The 20000-nt window shown below is 39.7% G+C and overlaps 2 protein-coding genes and 1 long non-coding RNA gene across 3 annotated transcripts in view; 2 read left to right on the top strand and 1 right to left on the bottom strand.

The window, feature by feature from the left end:
• Nucleotides 1-2242, top strand: part of LOC118241808 (laminin subunit alpha-2-like) — an 8294-nt gene extending 6052 nt beyond the window's left edge. Inside the window, exons 6-9 of the mRNA XM_035529025.2 lie at nucleotides 106-259; nucleotides 694-824; nucleotides 947-1169; nucleotides 1594-2242. Of these exons, the coding sequence (XP_035384918.1) occupies nucleotides 106-259; nucleotides 694-824; nucleotides 947-1169; nucleotides 1594-1748 (663 nt within the window). The 3' untranslated portion in view covers nucleotides 1749-2242. The remainder of the gene's footprint in view (nucleotides 1-105; nucleotides 260-693; nucleotides 825-946; nucleotides 1170-1593) is intronic.
• A 9088-nt stretch (nucleotides 2243-11330) lies between these two features.
• Nucleotides 11331-17947, bottom strand: LOC118241806 (tripartite motif-containing protein 16-like). Its single transcript, XM_081695088.1, has 7 exons — nucleotides 17879-17947; nucleotides 15181-15775; nucleotides 14695-14790; nucleotides 14250-14483; nucleotides 13935-14094; nucleotides 12863-12919; nucleotides 11331-12574 (listed from the first exon to the last, which is right to left on the bottom strand). Exons 2-7 carry the CDS (start codon nucleotides 15769-15771, stop codon nucleotides 12048-12050), a joined length of 1665 nt encoding a protein of 554 aa, XP_081551214.1. The 5' UTR covers nucleotides 15772-15775; nucleotides 17879-17947; the 3' UTR covers nucleotides 11331-12047.
• Nucleotides 17902-20000, top strand: part of LOC145643790 (uncharacterized) — a 4129-nt gene continuing 2030 nt past the window's right edge. Inside the window, exons 1-2 of the long non-coding RNA XR_014116080.1 lie at nucleotides 17902-18020; nucleotides 18976-19128. This is a non-coding gene — a long non-coding RNA (uncharacterized LOC145643790). The remainder of the gene's footprint in view (nucleotides 18021-18975; nucleotides 19129-20000) is intronic.

The raw sequence follows: 20000 nt of genomic DNA, 5'->3' as shown, positions 1-20000 counted from the left end.
ACAGTGGGTCTGACAAATACTCCCCGGTATTTTGACTGTCTGTGTGTGTGTGTGTGTGTGTGTGTGTGTGTGTGTGTGTGTGTCTGTGTCTGTGTCTGTATGTAGGTGGTGTACAGCATCGATGGCTGTATCAGAAACTTCCGGATGCAGAATAGGTCAGTAGACATGGAGAACCCGGTCTCAAGCTACCGGGTGGGGTCGTGTTTCGCCAACCCTCAGCCTGGCTCCTACTTCGATGGCACTGGATACGCTAAAGCAGGTGGGCTCTACTCACACTAAAACAGGTGGGCTCTACTCACACTAAAGCAGGTGGGCTCTACTCACGCTAAAACAGGTGGGCTCTACTCGCACTAAAACAGGTGGGCTCTACACACACTAAAACAGGTGGGCTCTACTCACACTTAAACAGGTGGGCTCTGCTCACACTAAAGCAGGTGGGCTCTACTCACACTAAAGCAGGTGGGTTCTACTCGCACTAAAACAGGTGGGCTCTACACACACTAAAGCAGGTGGGCTCTACTCGCATATAAACAGGTGGGCTCTACACATGCTAAAACAGGTGGTCTCTGTGGTTGCTTGTAATAGATCTCAGGGTTAAAATCCCGAATGCTCAAAATGTACAGACCTACGAATAAATGACAATGTATGTGTGTGTGTGTGTGTGTGTGTGTGTGTGTGTGTGTGTCCGTCCAGTGGCCACATACAGAGTAGGTAACGACATGTCAGTAGATCTGGAGTTCCGCACAAGCAGTAGCAGCGGAGTTCTACTGGCCATCAGCAGTCAGAAGATGGATGGCGTGGGCATCGAACTGAACAACGGCAGGGTGAGATGGAGGAAGAGAGAGAGGGGTGGAGGGGGGGTGGAGGAGGGGGTTGCCTTCTTGAAGGCAACAATTATAAAATGAAAAACCTAAAGTGTGTGTGTGTGTGTGTGTTCTCCCTCCAGCTCCTGTTCCATGCTGATAACGGAGTGGGCCGCGTCTCAGCTGCCCACCAACCTGATGAGGAGGCGGGGCTTTGTGACGGACAGTGGCATTCTGTCACCGCCCACAAGCTGAAGCACCGCCTGGAACTGATCGTCGATGGCAAGAAGTCAGAGGCAGCGAGCCCAGATGCCCGCTCTGCCTCCGCCGACACCAATGACCCTGTCTATGTGGGAGGATACCCCGGTACGCCAGTCAAACCGTTGCCATAGTAACACTGTAGTAAAACACGACAGCCGTGGTTACATTTAATTGGGTCCGTCATGTGAAAGATTTGGTGTTACTTTATCCGTGATGCTCCTGCAGACAGCAGCATCCAGGTGTGGTTACCTCCACCAGGTGTGATAAACCTCCACCTTTAGAGATGAGTGAAAATGATGAGAAACTGGGAGAGTTATGGGAAGAGCTCTATTGCCCCATTACACCTGCTTTCTGTCTATATATGCAGTAGAAAAGGGTAGAAAATAGGTCTGAAATGCTGGGAAAATAGAGAGATTTGTGTATGCGCTCTATAAATGTGCAGCAAAAAAGATCTTTACATTCGGTCGCTTTCTCTCTCTCTCTCTGGTGTGTGTGTGTGTGTGTGTGTGCGTGTGTGTGTGTGTTACAGAGGGCTTAAAGCAGTTTGGCCTGACCATCAGCACCTCGTTTAAAGGCTGTATGAGGAACGTGAAACTCACTAAAGCAGGAAAGGTCCTGGAGGTTCAGCTGAACAAAGCACTGGACCTCAAAGGAGTCCAGCCTCTCACCTGTCCCACTGTATAGTTACACACACACACATCACACACATCAGTGCACATACACAGACACACACACACACACACACACTCACACACACATTGACATATACACATACATAGACGCACACACGTATATAAAGTCTCACATATCTTGTTAATTCAATATCATATGTGATGTTCTGGTGACATGACTATGAATCGAAAAAAAGAATCAAATGAAGACCCTTACCAAAGATTCATTTTGAATGTCCTCGCTGATATCCATCACCACAGCAACAAAAGTGGCATGGCCCTCCTCTTCTGTTGGCTCAGTGGGCTAACCAGCAACAGGAAGAAGTGATGTGTGTAAGCGGACTGTTGGAGAGACTCTGTCACCTTTAGGTCCGACTCCAGTCACGGATGGTACCATATACCTCCATCGCTGTTTCAAACATACGTCCATTCCTGGGTTGCAATTAGATTAATTAAATAATTACACACATTTAATGCACCCCTAAAATAAAATGTTTATTTAACCTTGACGTTTTGTGATCATTAGGTGGTTAACAAACTAATTCTGACATTTTTGCTTATCTGAAACACAAAGTCCTGTGGCTTTGACACCATGAACTCAAGCCAATTAAAAATAAATGACTAAATAAATAAGACGGCGTTTACACGTGTTGAAAGCTGCGAATGTCCAAGGTCAAATAGTACATCACACACATTTAAGGAAGAACATTTAAGTTTGCCAACCCTGATACCATTATCATGGCACACCAACCAGTCTGCCATTCCGGAGCTGGGTAAGTGTTTCCTCTGTTACGTCACACCGGATACGTGTTTATGAACCCAATCCGGGCTCCCATCCAATGTCTTAATGCTGTGATCACGTCACATGCCTGAAGACGCTCCCATTTCTCACCAAGGCATCGTTAGCAAAACAAAAATGGCAGTTGTGAGGTCTGTTATTGTTTAGCAGTTGGCAAATAATATTTCCTTCTCCAGCTGGTTGCCACTGTTGGGCACCTGAACAAGACCCTTAACCCTCAATTACTCAAGTTGTACTCAGTCATGAATGTAAGTAGCTAAATGCCGTAAAATGGAAATTAACGTGGTTTGTACTAAATGTACTAAAATAACGCCCTGGGAACACCAAACTCCTCCCACAAACTTCCTCTCACTGCTCATAAGTACTCTCTATTGATGAAATGACGAACCTGTGATACAACAGGAAAGTGGTCCTTTTTAATCAAGTTTTTTTCCTCTACCCATTTAAACTTATTATAAAGAAAAAGTATAACACAGCTTACTGCACTATTACCGTACTTAGTATTGGTGTTCACAGTAAGCTTTTTTTTTTTTTTTAATGCAAAGGTGAAAAGAGAAATTAACAATGATTGTACTGACATGTAAATGAGTGCAGAAATGACGTACACCGTGTTCCGCCTGAAAACATTCACAGGCCCCGGCAGGCGGAAGTGAGCTGTGTAGAGTTTAGAGCAAAGTCCAGCCCTTCACTGAGCCGTTCACTGAGTGTTGAAACAAGCATGGAGTGGTTGAAGTAGGATGAAAACAGGAGACATGTGACCAGACTTAAGCGGGGAAGCCTGTTTCTTCCATAAATATCATGGATGTAACACCATTTAGCCAGAATTAAGCTTAACTAGTGTAGCCATTCTGCTGATCTTAGCTCAAAATTATATTAATCATACAGGCTTATTCTAGCAATACAGACATACGTTTCATGCATGTATAATGCATTTACACGTCAGTTATAAAATACTGTAATAAAATGCTCTCAGTGTTGACTGAACTAAAAATAATCGATTAAAAATCATAAGCGCAACATTTAGTTGTATTCCGTAAATCATGGATTTCCACCAGCGCTGAATGAAATGTGAGCTTTGATAGCTGGGACGTCCGTCGTTTGCTGGGTGGTCGTCATTGGTTACGACCAATATTAGTAAGTTCATACCGAAACTGAAAGTGAACCCCAAGATGAAGAGCCTCATATTCGTCTGCTGTACAGGCCTGATAGCTTTCCCGTACGGCTGCAGTTCATGTAAGACCGCGATTTACCCAAATATGTTCAATCAACCGTCTCGCCGTTTGTCCGTTTAAATAAATCCCTTCAGTGAACCACCTGCTACCCAAAGTTTGTGTCGAGCTCTGGGAGACTTCGGACTCTTATCAGGGCGACTTGTTTACATTCGGCCGTAAAAACCCGCCTACGCGTGACATTTGAATTTGGCGTTTAACGTGAAATTCAGGTCGCTGTCAGAAATACAGAACCGGAGGGTCTGAATGAACGTGGAGTGGCATTAAAGGGCATTAAAGGGCATTACCGCAGCCTCACGGACAGAACGAAATAACGCAGGAAGCTGCGCTGTAAATGCGCAGGGTAACAAAAGAAAATCGCCAGTTAAGATGGTGTCAGACTACTGTATGAATTTCATGGCATGGAAATAACTCATTTAATTAAATTTTGAACGGTCTAGAAACATCTCCATGATATAAAGAATGTGTACGCTTTGATTATATCTATTAAAAATTATTCTGACTCATGAAATTTCTAATAGTTAATATGTATGATGTGATGGAACAGGTGTTTTCGTGTCCCCACGCATAAGGTATACATTTTTACATGAATTCATAAATGATTTTGGGTGACTGTGGTTAAGAAATGTCCCATAGTTTCTGCACACGACTAGTTGTATTTCATTAGTGTAACTTTGTGCAACCTTTAATCACGGGTTTTGGTGCTGTAATTTAATTACTTCATTGCTGTTTTGTTTTTTGTATGTTTCTACTGTCTCTCTATGTCAATAATCAATAAGTCACTAAAATCTTAAAGAAAACTTTCAAATCTTAAAAATTCTGTTGAAATGATGGAAAATAAGATCTGAGTCTTCTCCCCATTTTCATTCAGTCTATTAAGAAATCAGCAAAGCAAGTCAGTCCGTTCAGTAGCTGTTAAAGTTCAAAGTTGAAGAACGCCCGGTCAGTACCTAACATCCAATATAATTACATTACATCGATACAACACGTTTACACAGATATAGCACCATTGTATCTAATATTACACAAATATAACATCGAGTGTTTAGGTATAACTATATTGTTATATAACATATTAACATATGTTATATCAGTGCCATGTCCATTCAGCGGGTCTGTGGTTTGGTTGTGGTGGCATTGCACTTCACACAGAGCCACAGCACTTCTCTTATTCTTGCCCACATTTGCAGAAACACACACACCATCATTATGTAATGGCATTCTATACATTATCGTGATACACAAAGAGGCCTAGTGCTTTATGAAAGTTTTGGCGTAGCTTCTTATATTTATATAATATATAATATTTATATAATGTATAATATTTTCAATTCAATTAAACTGATACCCCAGTTGTTAACTTCACACAATGTAGAAAATCTTTAATTTGTAGTCAATTTATCAAGTGTGGAATATTACTTGCCAGTTGCTAAAAGGTAAAAAAAATATGAAATCAAAACAACTTTTTTTATGCTGTAAATATGCTGGATATGGTATTGTGTTTCTATTTGATATGTGTTTAGTTATTTTTTATATTATTTTTCTATTAGATGATCCAGTGTATTTGATCCATTTGTTTCACAGAGTTAATGAGCGAGTTATGGAACTGCCATGCAGTGCACCACTTGTTTAAATTCAGCTGTTGTGTGCAGTGTGGTTTCTCTTTGACGTGTTTATACCCACAAGTGGCACGCGTGTCCTAGGTGAAGTTATTCAGCAGATGACAGAGGGAAGGTTTTTAAAGAATCACACGAAGAATTATTAAAGGAATTGAGGTTGTCATGTTTTGAGTTCCTCTGAGGTCACAGTATTTTGAGTTCACGGACCCAGAGTGCCACCCAGTGACTGTAGCGAGATATGTCATATAATCTAACTGAACTGTGTGTTCATAGCAGCAGGTTCATTGTATGCAGTTATTAATTAATAAGTTGTGACATTCTAAGCTTAAAGAAAATGAGAAATGGTGTCTTAGACATGGACATGCACAAGTGAATTTGTGTGGTAATAACGTTCTACTTAAGTGTGAAAATCTATGAAAATCTGGCCTATCTGGCTTTATGTATTAAGTTATTATATGGAATGTGTAACTGTTTTCCTTTGTGTTTTTATATTTGTAATCAGCTAAAATAAAATGACTGGAAGAAATCTGAACCCTTCTAGAGTGAGAAAAAGGAAATCAGTATTCATGACTTAGAAGTGAATGAGTTCGTTAGACCGACTCCCTTGTTAACACCCCTACAGAGATTTGGATAAAATCCGGATGCAGTAAGACTTTGGGAGGTTTTTCCTGGGCTTTTCTTAGAAGAGGTTGACATTTAGGAAAGTATAGGAAAAGTTGGGGTTTTTTTCAGTCCAGAACCTCTCGCAAAAAGAACTCGGGTCTTAGAACTTCATTTTATTTGTTAATTTGTCCATCTGTCATCTTTTGGACAATAGTAGTGCGAATGTAGTGCAATGGCTGAAACGTATGTAGAGTTCTAGTTAAGCTGTCATTAACAAACATAAAGAGCTCACACATATGGGACTACATGAACTGATGTAAAATAATTGTCATGAACAATCGTTTATATTCCAAGTCTAATACTTGGATATGTCCCTGTATAATTTAATGAACATTAAATGAGCAGAAAGGTTTTTTTTACATTGTGGAAATGGCGGCTTCTACCTTTGGATCATTTTAATCTTTGCTGGCACTCCAGGTCAGAGCACAGTTATCGATACAGTTTATCTTAAAGTACTCATAATTGATGATTATTGACAAAAATGAAACAAAATTGGGAAATGCAAATAAAAAAGTAAGACACTGACAGTCAGTTTGCTTTGTGTTTTATTTTCTGTATTTTTTAGCAGTCAAAGGATATGCATATTCTCCAAGACAGACAAAGGGAAATAAGATATAGCCTTTAATGCTCCAGAGGGGAAATTCAGATGTTACTCCAGTACAACATTTACATGATGTGGTAAAATAGTAAAAATATAGTACAAAAATAGTATGGAAAATGCATAATATAGTATAAAATGAGATATAGTAGTACAATATACAGTATAGTACAGAAGTGTGGAATATTACTTGCCAGTTGCTAAAAGGTAAGAAAAATATGAAATTTCTTAAACAATTTTTTAAAAGTATCTTACGGTGTAACACACAATGCATGACTGATTCCTAAAGACTGAGAAAGAACAAGAAAACACTTTAAGCGACTAGCTATCAAATCCTTATAGCATATGACATGTATTCTTTGGGGATGAGTGGGGAACCCGAAGACAGAAGGTTTAGCTCTATCTTAATCCCGACAGTCTGACTTGTCGTAGTCCTCCATCTTGAAGCGTTCACTTAATAACATGTAGGAATCACTGACAGATAAACCTTCACTTCTTAAAATTAGCTACCTTTTTTTAAATACACTTTTATACACTTTTCCTTCATTTTTTACATATTCCATCATGTCCAAATTATTACCATTATGCAATTTGATATTCAATACTTATACCAGGTAGAGTTTGGTTCCATTATATTCAAACAAGGGACGTCTCTTTAAAAAAAATAAAAAGATCTCATATGCCCTCCTAATATTGATAACACTGTTTCTTGTACCACTTGGTACCCTTTTGCTAAAACAAACCAGAATAATCCACTTTGGTCCTGTTCAGCTCTCTGCGCTGTGTCTTCAGATACCCACAGAAACATGATAAATCTTCATGCTTTCAAATACACTGTTGTACGACTCTAAACTGATACAGAAGCCCTCAAAACACACTACACTGAGATCACAGGTCACCTTAGGAGAACACCGGATAATATTTTGATCACTACTTTAACTTTCCTTTACCCAAAACATTTTATTACTCACTCACTCAATTACTCACTCACTGTAATATAGTATAAAATAAGATGTGTAACCTCTCCCTAAAGGCGCCCCAATGAAACGATAATTTAGGGAATGCACAGCTCAGAAATGACGTGTTAGCTCAATGTAAGTTAGTGTATACCCTCCAAAAATGTGTCTAATACTACCATGTTGATAGTAATACTCCTTTTAAACCCTAAGTGGTTAATGACCCCAATGATACACCGGTTAGTAAATACCCCAAAATTACTATTTTTATTTACAATATACCCTGCACAAAAGAATTAAATAAGCAAAATAACAGAAAAAAAAATTACAAAATAACAGTTCGTGTTTAGTGGCTCTACCGAATTTTGTGGAGTTACTCCTTACCGTAACCACAATCAGCAGAAGAAAAAAAAAAAACTCCAACGTGCAAAGAAAATACACCAATATTAGTATTTCTCTTACCCACTGAGACCTCAATTGTAAATTAATCAATTGAATAAACACTGAAATTAGCAAATGAAATACTCAATAATAAATGGTCAAACACAGTAAATGCAAAAATGAACCAGAGCTGTGTCCATCTTAGCGTTGGGGTGTGCACACATAATTATATTATCACTTGTTGGGGCCCAAATGTTGGTGCACATTGGTAGGATGCCGGATGGATTGTACAGGAAACACAGAGCCGGTTGGTCCAACACTCCCGAGTCCATGACGTACGGAAATGAACCGTAGCGTCAGAATCAAGCAACTACTCATGTCTCCTCTCGCTTCTCAAACATCAAGTGCGATAATTTGTGCTGAAACTCCGGTCCTCCTAGTCCATCCACATGAGCAGTAGTGTGGAGATTCCAATCCTCTTTGTCGAGGAGTAGCCCGTTCAGTGGTGTAGCATGGAGTTGTGGCTAGCTCTTTAGCTGAATAAGGCTAACTCACTTCACGCTAACAAACAATACAAACAACACATACGGTGGAGAGAAGGCTATACTTTCACGATAACAAACCGTTAGACTAGAAAGCAACAGGAAAAAAGTTACAGTTTGGGCCTGTATACTGCTTATATTAAGTCTAAAAATCTAAGTTCAGGGGAAACTACCTTATTCCTTGTACTGGGGAATTTCATTTCTTTATTGCGTTTCTCAACTATTTTATGTTTTCTGTGAATGTGCAGATCACAAATAATTCCCTGACATACAATTTTTGTCATTTTGTTTTGTTTCTTGCATAGCTATACTATAGCTGAATCACCCTACATATCATCTGTACAAAGGGTTCTTTATCACTCTGCCACATAAACACCAGAGCCAAGCTCTGTAATCCCTCATCTCCTGTATCTGGGATCAGATCTGTAATCCCTCATCTCCTCTATCTGGGATCAGGTCTGTAGTCCCTCATCTCCTCTATCTGGGATCAGATCTTATTTATTTACTTAAGATGCCCTCTAGTGTTGATTTGCAATAACACAGTTTCAGTCTACTTTAACATTTATTCCGTTTTGCATGGTTGAGAACTGTTTTGAAAAATGTAACTTTTTAAAATTACATTTTGTTGGCCATTGTAAGATTATATTCACTGAAACTGAGTCTGCGGGTTGTATTTCAGGGTCTATTTTAAACCTCTTTAGTCATTTGATTTTTGTGTTTGGGGTCAGCCAGAGGAGGATGGGCCCCATCTTTGAGTCTTGGTTCCTCTCAGGGTTTCTTCCTCGTGCTCTAGGGAGTTTTTCCTTGCTTCCTTGGCTTGCTCACTGGGGGCATGGACTCAGACATGTGTAAAACTGCTTTGTGACAACAGCTGTTGTAAAAAGAGCTGTATAAATACATTTAACTTTACATTTGGCTTTGAAATTGGCTTCAAACATACAAAAACAGTTGCTTTTTATAGATCTACTTTTGAGCATTCTGGCTAATGTGGCAGAAATCATTCATAATTAATTTTAAAGAAGTCCTCTTCTCATATGTTCAAAGTGGCAGGGTTCATGTGTACTCTGGCAATCAAGACAGATGAGTGAAAATAAAATTGATTGTATTGGTTGTGTTTAAGTATACCAAGTATAATGTGATCTTACATATGAGAGACATCTGTATCTTACCTGTAAATCTAAGACTTCACTGATAATGCCAAGACATTATTATGACTATTAGATTTCTTGTTTTAATTAAACACATTTGTGATATTCCTTACAGTCCTAAAGGCTACTCTGAATATGACAGACACCAGCTGGCCTTTTATATGTGTTTTGCTTTATGTAACTATATATTTTGTGGCTTGGATTTTGATTTTAGTTTCTTGTATTTAGCTTTTTTGAAATCAGTTATTTTCAGGGAGGTTTAGATCACTAATCATTCCCTCATATTCAGCAAATCATGATTGTTTCTTACAAAACTAAAACTCTCACTAAATGTGTAGTGTTTGAGTGGGTGCAGGTAATCCAGGGTCCAGTCCCCTGCTTCCATCTGAGGGTCTTTCACACTTCATTCCCCACCATGTTCCTTATCCTTCATTTTCCTATTGGACCTGTAATATGTCGGGTTTGTTTGACTGGGAGGAGCCTACATTAGCTCTGGCATTGTTAGCTAGTTCACATACACACTGTGTAGGTTTATGTACAACGACTGTGGGAGCTGGAGGCAGTATGACATATGGTTGATGGGCTGAACACCTTTGAAGGACCTGATGTACCTAGAGGGCTTGTTTTCCATTAAAACGGGGACACACCCAGAGAGAAGGGACGGAGGACACCATGCTCACAGGAACAAGCCCAGAAAAGACACGTTCCCATACAAACCGGTGTAGCCTTTATCTATGGTAACCTGTCACTTTGTATAGGTCAGGATACTTCTTGGTCAAATGCTTTGTTAAGCTGCTGGTTGCTGTTTTGCAGTGGAGAGATTTATAACACCTTTTTCGTAGAGATTTTGTTGTATCCGTTTTCTGGCCGTCTTCATCAGTGATGTAGGCTAAATGTGGCCACACTTGGCTCCTTGAGACCGTCTTTCATTGTTGTTGTAGCCATGCTAGCTAGCTAGCGAGCTTCCCGCCTTCTCGCTGCTCGCGACAGCTGGAGTGTCACCCGTCCGAGTCAAATTAGCACGCGCAATTCGACTCACATGTCCAGAATACTGATTCGGTTCCTCAGGTTATATTCAGCATTGAAAGCTTCGAATGTTACAGAGTCGACTCGTTTGCTACATTGTAGTACTGAAAAAGCACCGAACCTTCGATGCCTCCTGCAGCTCTAGTGAGGGGAGTGTGGAGGGGCAAAGTGTGAACTCTGTGGTGAGAGGAGTGAAATAAAATATTGAATAAAATAAAAAACTTAATATGACAAGTGATAGCTTTTGAGGGTAATTAAATTAAATATCATTTCATGGATTTATTGCTGCTCATATCATTTATACATTGTACAATTGTTCAGTCCTACCTGTTCATGTGTTTTTAATTTATAATTAAAGTTGATTCATCAGTCCCCCTCAGTTCCTCTAGTCTGGCTTTTGAAATGTTGTGCTCAGTAACAAAATCGGCATAAACGTAAAACATTTTCATTAGTAACAGCTGTAATGTAAAGAAATTATTAGATTAAACGTAGCAGAGTAAAGGCTGTTATCCAGAGTGCCTCGATGTCTCCCTCTGCTGGTCACTGAGAGACATTGTCACATGAGAACGAAAGCGATAGAAGCGCTCTCGCTCTCAAAACACGCAGAATATCTGCTTGCTCTCGGACTTTGCTTAGGCAAGTTTACATTTTTATGATTTAAACATAAATATGGATAAAAATGCTACATGATTATACATTATAGTTGTAAATTAGGCTTTAGTATTTGTTTTTGTATGAGTACTTCTTCCTGTCTTAAGTTTAGGCGTCATAGTTTACTAGTAGCAAATTGATGGCCTTCATTTCCTCATAAAACACGATCTTTTACCTTAAAGAGTCCTAAACGCGGGGAGTTCCCCCTCCTGAAGAGACAAACACGGCAGCGTCTAATGAAATTCTAGTCATATTTGTACATCGTACGTTATTAAATCTCTGAACGTGAGAAGTCGCTGTAAAGTGTTTTACTATCAGGACTATATCAGGTTCTTACTGAACAGCCACATCAACGACGCTATGACTGAGAGGTTAGAGGAACTGATGATTCATATCTAGAGATCCAAGGAGAAGACTGGAATTAAAACCAGGAAAATTAATTTTGCAATTGATTTGAAACGAACCATTTAAACAGTGCTACAGAGGGTGTTTATACCCAACCTCAATATGCACTTTACACAACAGAGAGAAAATTACAAATGAATAGAACAAAGATAGTGTTCATAGTCTTAGGTTTTAGAAATAAAACTAAAGTAATAGACATTAAATGGCACTTGTGATAATGTACTGTAGATACAGACTAAAACTGATCTGACTCATAATTAAATCAACTTACTTAGAATAGTAAAATATCCAAACATTATTTTATATCACATAACCTCACAGTTGATCCTCCATAGACCCAGAACCCAGCATAGAGAGGCTGAGTGAATGTGGTGTGGATTGTGTGTAGGAGGGTCATTGTGCCAGAGACTCTGTAGAAGGACAGAGTTCCTGCACTGTGATCCACATACACTCCTATTCTGGAGGACGGTGGGTCTGAAATCGCAGTCCTAATATTGTTGTGCCAGAAAGTGAGAGTAGAAGAACACGCCAGACTCCAGGACTGAGTGTTGTGTCCAAACCCACAATCCTTACCCCGTCCTTTCCTGCTGATATCTTTATATGAGACTGATATGAACACCCCTCCCACACTGCTCCACTCAACCTCCCAGTAACAGCATCTACACACACTCTCCTTACACAACACCTGAGTCCAGAAGTCAAATCTCTCTGGATGATCAGAGTATGGCTGGACTCTCATACTATTTGTCACCACTCTGTTCCTCTCAGACAGAATGAGGCGACGGTGTGCTGTGTTGGGATCCAGAGTCATCTGACAGAAATCTAAAAAAGAGCATTTTAGGTTTAATTTACAAAATGTATTAATTTATATTAATTTCAGTAAAGATACATTTGTCTGTTGGTTACTGTTTTCATACATTTCCGTATGAAATATTTAAAGATTATACTGTGCTAGTTACTATGGTAGCAACAGCAGATTCATACTGAAATCAGCTAAATGTGTTTCTCTCTGTTTGTTTGTTTGTGTGTGTGTGTGTGTGTGTGTGTGTGTGTGTGTGTGTGTGTGTGTGTGTGTGTGTGTGTGTGTGTGTGTGTGTGTGTGTGTGTTACATTTCAGGAAATCTTCTCTGGTCTTTGGCTCTGGTGGTAACATCTGAACTGCTGCAGCTGTGGAGAAACAGAATCAAAATATCCAACAGAATGAATGAATGAATGAATGAGGCCCAAATGCTCCATTCAGAACCAGATCAGACTAACAGTGGGATTATATGTGGATTATTTATTTAAAAACAAAACATTCCTGAATCTTACTGTGAATAACAGACTTTGGCAAAGTTCAGTCAGTTTATTCAGGAAGATTATTTGTCTTCATTTGTGTCTCAGTTATTCTCTCTTCTTTCCCTCAATCCCCCCCCCCCCCCCCCCCGCCGCCATGTGTGTTTGTGTGGTGTGTGTGTCTGTGTGTGTCTGTGTGTGTGTGTTATTAATTTCATGACTGGTTACAGTAGGTTAAGTAGGTTACAGACACAGTCAGTTATATTCCTAAACGTTTAATTACTATGTGAAAATAAAATTATCTACATTTTGTTTTTTATACTTTATAAATTTACTATCCAAAAGCCCAGTGGTATATTTGTTTTTTCACACACGTGCACACACACACACACACACACACACACACACATACACGCAAACAAAACAAACCCACACCCTACACAAATCTTCATTCTCTCTCCTGTTTGTTTCTATATATGGGTGAGGTTTAATGGGGTTTTTTGTTGTTTATTTAATAGAAGAATCAGTTTCAAACTATTATCACACAAATGTGTGTGATTATTGCTGCCAGTTTATATTTTATACATTACAGATTATAGCTGTTTCACCTGCCTGTAGTGACAATCCCCATCACATCAGCCTCCCTCCTTCAGGGGGTGATGGTCTCTGTCACCACACTGCCTTCCCCTTTGGGGAGAGCACACCTCCACTACACCCCTTCCATGGGTCCTAAACACTCATGCCCTTCATCATCCAGGGTCATGCCCCTGTCCCTCACCAGGGTTCACACACTGGGCTTTATACCATCCCCCTAACAGCAGAGGGTGGGTCCTTAACCATGATTCACTCCTGATGGTCTCTACAGCACCATCCCACTTCTGACACCACGTTCTGTTGTTTCTCTTACCATGTGGAGAGATTTTGTTGAATTCCTCTTTGCAGAATGTCTCTATTCGCTCCTTCAGATCAGAGAGAGATTTCTTCACTCCATCAAATGAGAGATGTTGATGGATAGAAATGCTGTATGAGTCCACAGATCCAGAAGAGACACAGAGAGATGGGAAACTCTGCAGAGAACATCATCATAGACAAGAATGAATGAATGAGTACACTATATAATTTCAAGCATTTTTTATTGCATTTTTAATAAACTTTTGTTAAGGGTCATTATTTAAACTTGATGAGGAGCAGGTTCCTCTGTAGCTGAGACAGAGTTTGTTACCTGGAGGAAATGGATGGGATCCTCTGTGTGGGAGAGCTGCTCCAGCTCAGTGTCTCTCTTCTTAAGATCAGCAATCTCCTGCTCCAGTTGATCCAGCAGTCCTTCAGCTCGACTCAGTTCAGCCTTCTCCTGATCTCTGATCAGCTCTCTCACCTCACAGCGTTTTTTCTCAATGGAGCGGATCAGCTCAGTAAAGATCCTCTCACTGTCCTCCACTGCTTCCTGTGCAGAGCGCTGTTAGCAGACACACAGACAAGATGGAGGTCCATTTAAAGCTGAACTATCATCCACTCTCTCACTGTGACCCTGGATGACTTACAGTGCACATTGTGGTTGTGTAGGATCCCAAAGTGTCCCAACACTGGTCTCCTCACTGGCTGACTGGAGGAGAGGCCTGACTGAGCTCTGAAATAGCTGCTCCAGCAGCTCTCTGCTCAGTACTCACCTTAAGAGTGTCCACAGCCTGCTTCAGCTCCTGGACCTTCTTCTCTTTCTCCTGGATTCTCTGCTGGTGTTTCCTCTGCTCCTCCTGTAGCTCAGTCTGGGGGTGAATACATTATGTTCAGCTGTTTGTAAATGATGAGCTATGAGGTTGAACATTAATGTCAGGTAAGGAGATAAAGTTCACTCTTATGCCACAGAGATTAGAGACTGTCATGTGTTACACTGAAAGTATAAATGCATCAAGATGGGTGTTGGCTGTTCTAATGTTCACTGACTGATCTGTTCTGTTTATTACTAAAGACTAGTGATGCCTAATTTTATTTGCCACTACCTTGTTTAAAAAACCTTCAATTTTAATAAGTAATTTCCAAATATTTCCTATAACAACTGAAATGAGCAATTAGCTTCTTTAATGAAGAAATGCAAGTAATTCTACACAGGAAACAGAATTATCATGAACTGTTTCTACAAGATTTCTTGTTCTCACCTGTTTCTTATTTCTTTCTGCTGCAACTGACACTGTATCATGACCTTTGTGTTCATCCATCATACACAAATAACAAATTAAGCTTTTATCAGTACGACAGAAGATCTCAGCCAGTTTAGCATGTTCAGAGCAGATCTTCTCTTGTAGTCTTAAGGAGGCTTTAACCAGCGTGTGTTTCTTAAAGGCAGGAGACTGATAATGAGGTCTGATATGAGTTTCACAGAAGGAGGCCAGACACACCAAACAGGACTTGATGGCTTTGTGTTTTTTCCCAGTGCAGGAATCACACTCCACATCTCCAGGTCCAGCGTAACAGTGAACAGGAGAAGCAGCTTGGAATTCTGTCTTCTTCAGTTTCTCCACCATTTCAGCCAGCATGTAGTTTGTGTGTAGAACAGGTCTCGGAGTGAAAGTCTCTCTGCACTGAGGGCAGCTGTAGACTCCCCTCTGATGATCCTGATCCCAGCAGTCATTAATACACACCATACAGAAACTGTGTCCACAGAGAATAGTCACTGGATCCTTCAGTAGATCCAGACAGACTGGACAGCTGAATTGATCCTGGTCTTCTGAAACTCTGGCCCCTGGCATTTTCCTGCACAAAAAACAATTCTTTAGTTTTGCACTGGAGCTTTGTGGGTAATGTAGTTTTCTAATGGACATTTATACCAACAGTTAGCACTTGTGCAAACTGCATGCAGCTGTGTGTGAAGGGTGTGCTGAGGACACTGATGGACAGTCAAAAGACACCAGACACGTGTGTTTAAAACAGCTGTGAGACTCCTGCTTTAATACCCAGCATATTCTAACACCCTCCTGCTATAACACTCTTTTACTGTTCTTCCATTAGAACACAGATCCACACTGAATAACACTGGATGATCAGATCATTAAACTGGCAGTAAACATCCTCAGTGAAGGTCCTCCCTACTTCACTGAGTTCCCTTCATATCCACTGTTAGGCAGGTGGGGTCCCTGCTAACAGGAGGGTAAAGCTTCCATTATTTATCTGCATTAGGCTTGTAGCTCAAGTGTCAAACTGAAGAAGTGTGTATACCAGGATTTTACCAGGATTTTCTGACTGGCAGAATTAGGCATAAGGAGAAAATGGCACATTCCATTTTTTATTTTACTTTTCATATTGCAAGGTGCCATTTATTCACCATTATCAGGTTGGGCAACGTTAGACAAGTGGGGTCCCTGCTAACAGGTGGGCTAAAGATTCCTGTATTTGTTATCTGCATTAGAATTGTAGCTCCAGTATCAAACTAGCATACGATGCTCAGAGAGATGAGATGGAGTTTTAAGGAATGAATTAAGTTATATTTCTATGGGAACTTTCAAGGAACTCAAGGTCACTTTACAATTAACATACACACACCTTTTACATCTAATCACACGCCAGTGAGAAACAGCAGCCAACTGTACACAGTGTACTCTCAACCAGAAACCTTAACCCCCTGACACACACACACACACACACTGTGTTCTCTCAAACAGAAACCTCAACCCCCCCTTGGGTTGAGGACAGAACAACATCCATCACTGGGCATGAAGACACAATCATTCACAAACACTCCCAGAAAATGATTTTATTAGAACCTAACATACATTTTTTTTTTTTTGGGGGGGGGGAGTTGGACTGTGGGAGACTGTTGGACCAGAGTTCCCAGAGTAAATCCACACAGACATGAGGAGAACATGGAAACTCCAACCAGATAGGAACTCAACCCAAGACTCTGGTGATGAGAGTTAAACATGGAATGACTGCAGTTTGATTACGCTGACTACAATAGCCGTTAAAACTCCACACTAATTGAACAGACTGGAGAGTTTAAGTAGGGAGACTGATGAGTAAAATCAGGAACAGGTGAGCTCAGTGACAGAAACCATGGTAACCACACTAGTATTCAGGTGATGAGGACCTCTAGTGGCCAAGTGGGACTATTGCTGACACAGACTTTGGAAACCAGTATTGCCTGACTGACTGGTAGGTGTAAGATAAAATGGTACATTCAATTTTTCATTGAACTTTTCATAAGGTGCCATTTACTCACCATTATCACAAGTGCCATTTAATGTCTATTTCCTTATTTTTATATCTAAAACCTAAGACTATAAACACTATCTTTGTTCTATTCATTTGTAATTTTCTCTGTGCTGTGTAAAGTGCATATTGAGGTTGGGTATAAACACCCTCTCTAGCACTGTTTAAATGGTTCATTTCAAATGAATTTCCAAATTAATTTTCCTGGTTTTGATTCCAGTCTTTTTCTTGGATCTCTAGATATAAATAATCAGTTCCTCTAACCTCTCTGTCAAAGCATCGTTGATGTGGATGTTCAGTGAGAGCCTGATATAGTCCTGATAGTAAAACACTTTACAGCGACTTCTCACGTTCAGAGATTTAATAACGTACGCTGTACAGATATGACTAGAATTTCATTAGACGTGCTACCGTGTTTGTCTCTTCAGGAGGGGGAACTCCCCGCGGTTTGGACTCTTTAAGGTAAAAGATCGTGTTTTATGAGGAAATGAAGGCTATCAATTTGCTACTAGTATACTATGACACCTAAAGTTATGATAGGAAGAAATACTCGTACAAAAACAAACACTAAAGCCTAATTTATAACTACAATGTATAGTCATGTAGCGTTTTATCCATATTCATGTTTAAATCATAAAAATGTAAACTTACCTCAGCAAAGTCTTTGAACAAGCAGGTATTCTGCGTGTTTTGAGAGCGAGAGCGCTTCTAGGACTTTCGTTCTCATATGACAGTCTCTCGGTGACCAGTAGAGGGAGACATCGAGGCACTCTGGATAACAGCCTTTACTCTGGTACGTTTACATGAACATCTTAATCTAGTAATTTCATTACATTACAGATGTTGTTAATGAAAACGTTTTGTAACCATTGTGTTACTGTGTACAACCTGTGTCGAAACTCAGACCAGAGGGATTGAGGGGGACTGATGAATTAACTTTAATTATAAATTAAAAACACACGTGTACAGTCTAACTAAATGAAAGGCATGAATACAAAGGTGTACAGTAGAACTAGATCAAGTTGTAAGGTAGGACTGAACACATGTACAATGTATAAACAATATGATCAGTAGTAAATACAAGAAACGATATTTAATTTCATTACCCTTAAAAGTTATTTTATTCAATAATATTGCATTTAATATTTTATTCTTCTCTTTTATTGACTCGGATGGGTGACGCGCGCAAACCTTTAAATTGCAAACAAAATGTGATTTTAAAAAGTTTAACTCTCAAAACAGTGCTCATCCACGCAAAAAAGAATAAATGTTACAATAGACTAAAACTGCGTTATTGCAAATCAACACAAGAGGGCAGCATAAGTAAGTAAATAAGATCTGATCCCAGATACAGGAGATGAGGGATTACAGTTTGGCCCTGGTGTTTCTGTGGCAGAGTGATAAAGAGACCTTTGTAGAGGTGATATGTAGTGTGATTCAGTTATAGTGCAGCTATGCAAGAAACAAAATGACAAAAATTGTGTATGTCAGGGAATGATTTGTGATCTACAAATTAACCATAAAATCTAAAATAGTTGACAAAAGCAATAAAGAAATTAAATTCCCCAGTGCAAGGAATAAGCTAGTTTCCTCTGAACTTAGTTTTTTAGACTTAATATACGCACGTATACAGGCCCAAACTGTAACTTTTTTCCTGTTGTCTTTCAACTCTAAAATGGTTTGTTAGCGTGAAAGTATAGCCTTCTCTCCGCTATATGCTTTGTTTGTTTTGTTTGTGTTCCGTGAAGCGAGTTAGCCTTATTCAGCTGAAGAGCTACAAGACCGTGACACACCACTACTCCTCGATCAAGAGGCCTGGATTTTCCACACTACTGCTCGTGCGGATGGACTACGAGGACCAGAGTCTCAGCACACATCATCGCACTTGCGTGCGAGGAGACGTGAGTAGTTGTTTGATTCTGACACTACGGCTCATCTCCGTATGTGTCACGGACTCGTGAGTGCTGGAACAACCGGCTCCGTGTTTCGTGTACAATCCGTCCGGCGTCCTACCAATGTGCCCCAATGTTTGGGCCCCAACGAGTGATAATACAAATACCTGTGAACACCCAAGTGCTAAGCTGGACACAGCTAAGATCTGGTTCATTTTTGGATTTATTGTGTTGACCATTTATTATTGTTTCATTTACTAATTTAATTTACTAATTTACTAATTTCAGTGTTCAAACAACTGATTAATTTACAACTGAGGCCTCCAAGGGTAAGAGAAATACTGATATTGGTGTATTTTCTTTGCGCGTTTGAGTTGTAACGCCACAAAATTCGGTAGAGCCACTGAGCACAAACTGTTATTTCACTTATTTCTTTCTTTTGTGCAGGGTATTTTTTTTAAATAAAATGTCAACTTTGGGGTATTTACTAACCTGTGTATCATTGAGGTCATTAACCGCTTAGAGTTATAACTTACACTGGGCCAACACATAATTTCTGAGATGTGCTCCACCTAAATGATCATTTCATTAGGGTGCCTTTAGGGAGGGGTTACATATATCTAATTTTATACTATATTTCACATTTTCCATACTATTATTGTACTATATTTTTTACTATTTTACCACATCATGTAAATGTTGTACTGGCGCAATCTAAATTTCCCCTCTGTATCATTATCTTATTTCCTTTTGTGTTGGTCTGTCTTGGAGTATATGTGTATCCTTTTATTGCTAAAAAGCACAGAATATAAAACACAGAAAGCAGAGAGACTGTCAGTGTCTTACTGTTTTATTTGTGTTTGCCGATTTTGTTTGGTCAA

Source organism: Electrophorus electricus, chromosome 2 (genome assembly GCF_041902795.1).
Source record: "Electrophorus electricus isolate QZ-2024a chromosome 2, ASM4190279v1, whole genome shotgun sequence".
In the NCBI taxonomy this organism is placed as follows: domain Eukaryota; kingdom Metazoa; phylum Chordata; class Actinopteri; order Gymnotiformes; family Gymnotidae; genus Electrophorus; species Electrophorus electricus.
Note: the sequence above shows the minus strand (reverse complement) of the source record. Positions and strands in the feature narration are given on the sequence as shown.